Source organism: Atta cephalotes, assembly GCF_000143395.1.
Source record: "Atta cephalotes unplaced genomic scaffold scaffold00352, whole genome shotgun sequence".
Taxonomy (NCBI): Eukaryota; Metazoa; Arthropoda; class Insecta; order Hymenoptera; family Formicidae; genus Atta; species Atta cephalotes.
In genome coordinates this window covers 1-2,810 of record NW_012130416.1, presented here as the reverse complement: position 1 = coordinate 2,810, position 2,810 = coordinate 1, and the positions used below count along the sequence as shown (strand labels likewise).

The 2,810-nt window shown below is 26.5% G+C and overlaps 1 protein-coding gene across 1 annotated transcript; it reads right to left on the bottom strand.

Annotated features, from left to right (window-relative positions):
- Positions 1–1,219: 1,219 nt before the first annotated feature.
- LOC105625221 (origin recognition complex subunit 1-like) lies at positions 1,220–1,744 on the bottom strand (the record flags this gene model as incomplete). Its single annotated transcript, XM_012206562.1, has 2 exons — positions 1,220–1,386; positions 1,461–1,744. Coding segments are annotated over 2 exons (451 nt in total), but the record flags the coding sequence as incomplete, so codon positions are not given.
- Between the last annotated feature and the right edge of the window lie 1,066 nt (positions 1,745–2,810).

The window sequence follows — 2,810 nt, the reverse complement described above, 5'->3', positions numbered from 1 at the left end:
GTGACGCATCCTGTATGTATATATACATATATACGATATAGGACAATATTCGCCAAGACGTGTTCGAGAACCACAAAATAGCAGACAAATGAATATTTATGATTTATTTATGTCTACATAATTTGGGAATTGTTTGGGGAAATTTAGGAAAAATATATTTAAACATTTGAGTAATTGTTCTTGTTCTAATATTCGTTATTTTTATAATAACTTAACTTATAAAAATATTTTCGTCGATATCGTCTATTATCTTTAGATTTCTTTTTATATATTACAAATAATATTAACAATTCACTATCCTTCACTAATTTACTAAGATTTAAAAAATAAAATTTTCGCAGAATATTTGAAACAAAATATTGTTATTCAGATTAATAAATGAGAGAAATTAATATCTCGTTAATTATTGCGAAAATTGTCATATGATTCATATAAGTTTTAGATTCAGTTTTTGATCAGCTATATAATTCGTAGGTATTTTTTAAGATATATCTTATATACTGTATATGAAAGTTCAGTTATACTATATATGAAAGAGTCAATCTATTATTAAAATCTATTATTAAAAATTACATAACCCAGGTTCACATCCGACTGAGTCTAAAACTTATGTGAACCAAAACTTAAATGACAATTAATCTAAAACTTATATGACAATTTTCGCAATAATTAACGAGATATTAATTTCTAAAGATTATCGAATAAGCGAATAAAATCAACAAATGATGAGACAATTTTAAGATATTTTTCAGTATTCTTTATGAAATATCTTAAGAATTCTTAAAAATTTTTTGAAGTTTTCTCATGCGTCAATTTTAAACATTCTATGAATGAATATGTTCAAAAATATATAGTGTATCTTAAAAAACGCCTATGAATAGCGCTATTCACTGATCACAAAAACTGAGTCTAAAATTTATGAATCATTTCGCAATTTTTGCTTTTTAAGATACATCCTATATATTTTTGAACATATTCTTTCAATAAATACGATTTTCCTGCAACATGACATTTTGATAGGAAATAAAATCGTTAGAAACTATATTCATATTTTAATAAATTTTTATTACAATATGACCAAAAATATATATATTTGTATGAATTAGAAATGAGTAAATGTAATTCATAAAAAAAAACACGCATTACGTTGTTTTGCATAATAAATAAAATTAAGAACAAAAATTGATAATAATAAATTATACATATATTTTGCGTATCTTTAATCAAAATCAATTTTTTGTAGCGCATAATGCAATTCATCCTTTGATATGTTTAATAGAATTTTTTTATGTATATCGTTACTTGCACATTCGCATATTAGCAATCTATAATCACCCAGTTTTGCGCAAATATCAAGAGTTTGAGTAATATTAGGTGTTTTGTAACCTAGAAGCAGAAATTGCAATAGTATAATTCTTTTTTTACACATTCTCTTACTAATAAATTCTTTTTATACAAACCATCAAAGGAGCATAAAGATTCAAATTGTCTATAAACATTCATAAAACAAACTTCTTCCACGCCAATTCGTTTGACTTCTACACAAACGGCTTGCAAAAATATTTGCTCGAATTTTGAGCAATGTTTTATCGCTTGAACTTTTGGATTTATTATCATCTCTGACAAAGCTTCATTTACATCTTGTACGGTTACTGTAGTATTATTGCGTGTTTCAGTAATTTCTGCCACTCGACGACAAATGTCCAAAGCGCGGCGAGCATCGCCTGATACTGCAGATACTTTACTAAAATACAAAATATAAAGTACGCTTACAATATTTAATCTTTATATTAAACTTTATTAATTTCATTATAAAAATTAACTATTATAAAAAATGAATATAATTTAATATTAATAAAAATGAGTTCAGTATTTTAAGAATATTTTGTAATAATAAAGTTATGCATCAATACAAATATAGATGCATATATAAAATATATCAATATTAGTATTTAAATAAAGAAATAATAAGATTGGAAACAAGACCATTTATGTGACTTACACCTAAGTACAAGAAACGCCATTCAACGGTCAAAGTTAGATATTAAACTAATACATACATGTATTTTTTAAATGAATTTATGAAAAATATAACTGCATGCCGTTATATAGACTTTCAGCACAATCTATCTAAAATATTAATAATCCATCCAAATTTAATTATATACACATTAAAACCTAAAGAACTAATTGCGAAAAATATTATCTCGTCTAAGAGTCGAACCCTCTTTCGTGTCTTAAAAGCTTTTTTAGACTACCGAGGCCTTATCTTTAGATTACCGAGTCCGGATCTATAATAAGTATTTTAAGCCTTAAGCTATAAGAAATTGACTAATAACAGTTAAATGCGAAGAGAATAATTGACTATGGTTCATTCATTTCTTATGGTTTAAGACTTAAAACCTACTGTAGATCCAGGCTACTGCAGACAAAATTTTACTTTCATATATACATATAATAACACACACACACACACACACACACACACACACAGAATTAGTTTGCTGACGAATATAAATTCGATATCATTTCCTAACATCATTTTTTTTAGTGGAATAAGCCTACAGGAAAAACCACTTAAAAAAATGTGTTAACAATAGTATTTCAAAGGTGAAGGAGAAATCTATGATACTTTTAATTATATCCCAATGAGAAATGACAATAGAATCATCGATTTGATTGATTTGACTTTAACGTCGAATCAACATCGATTTGATATTGATTCCACTGGGGTGTGTGTGTGTGTGTGTGTGTGTGTGTGTGTGTGTGTGTGTGTGTGTGTGTGTGTGTGTGTGTGTGTGTGTGTGTGT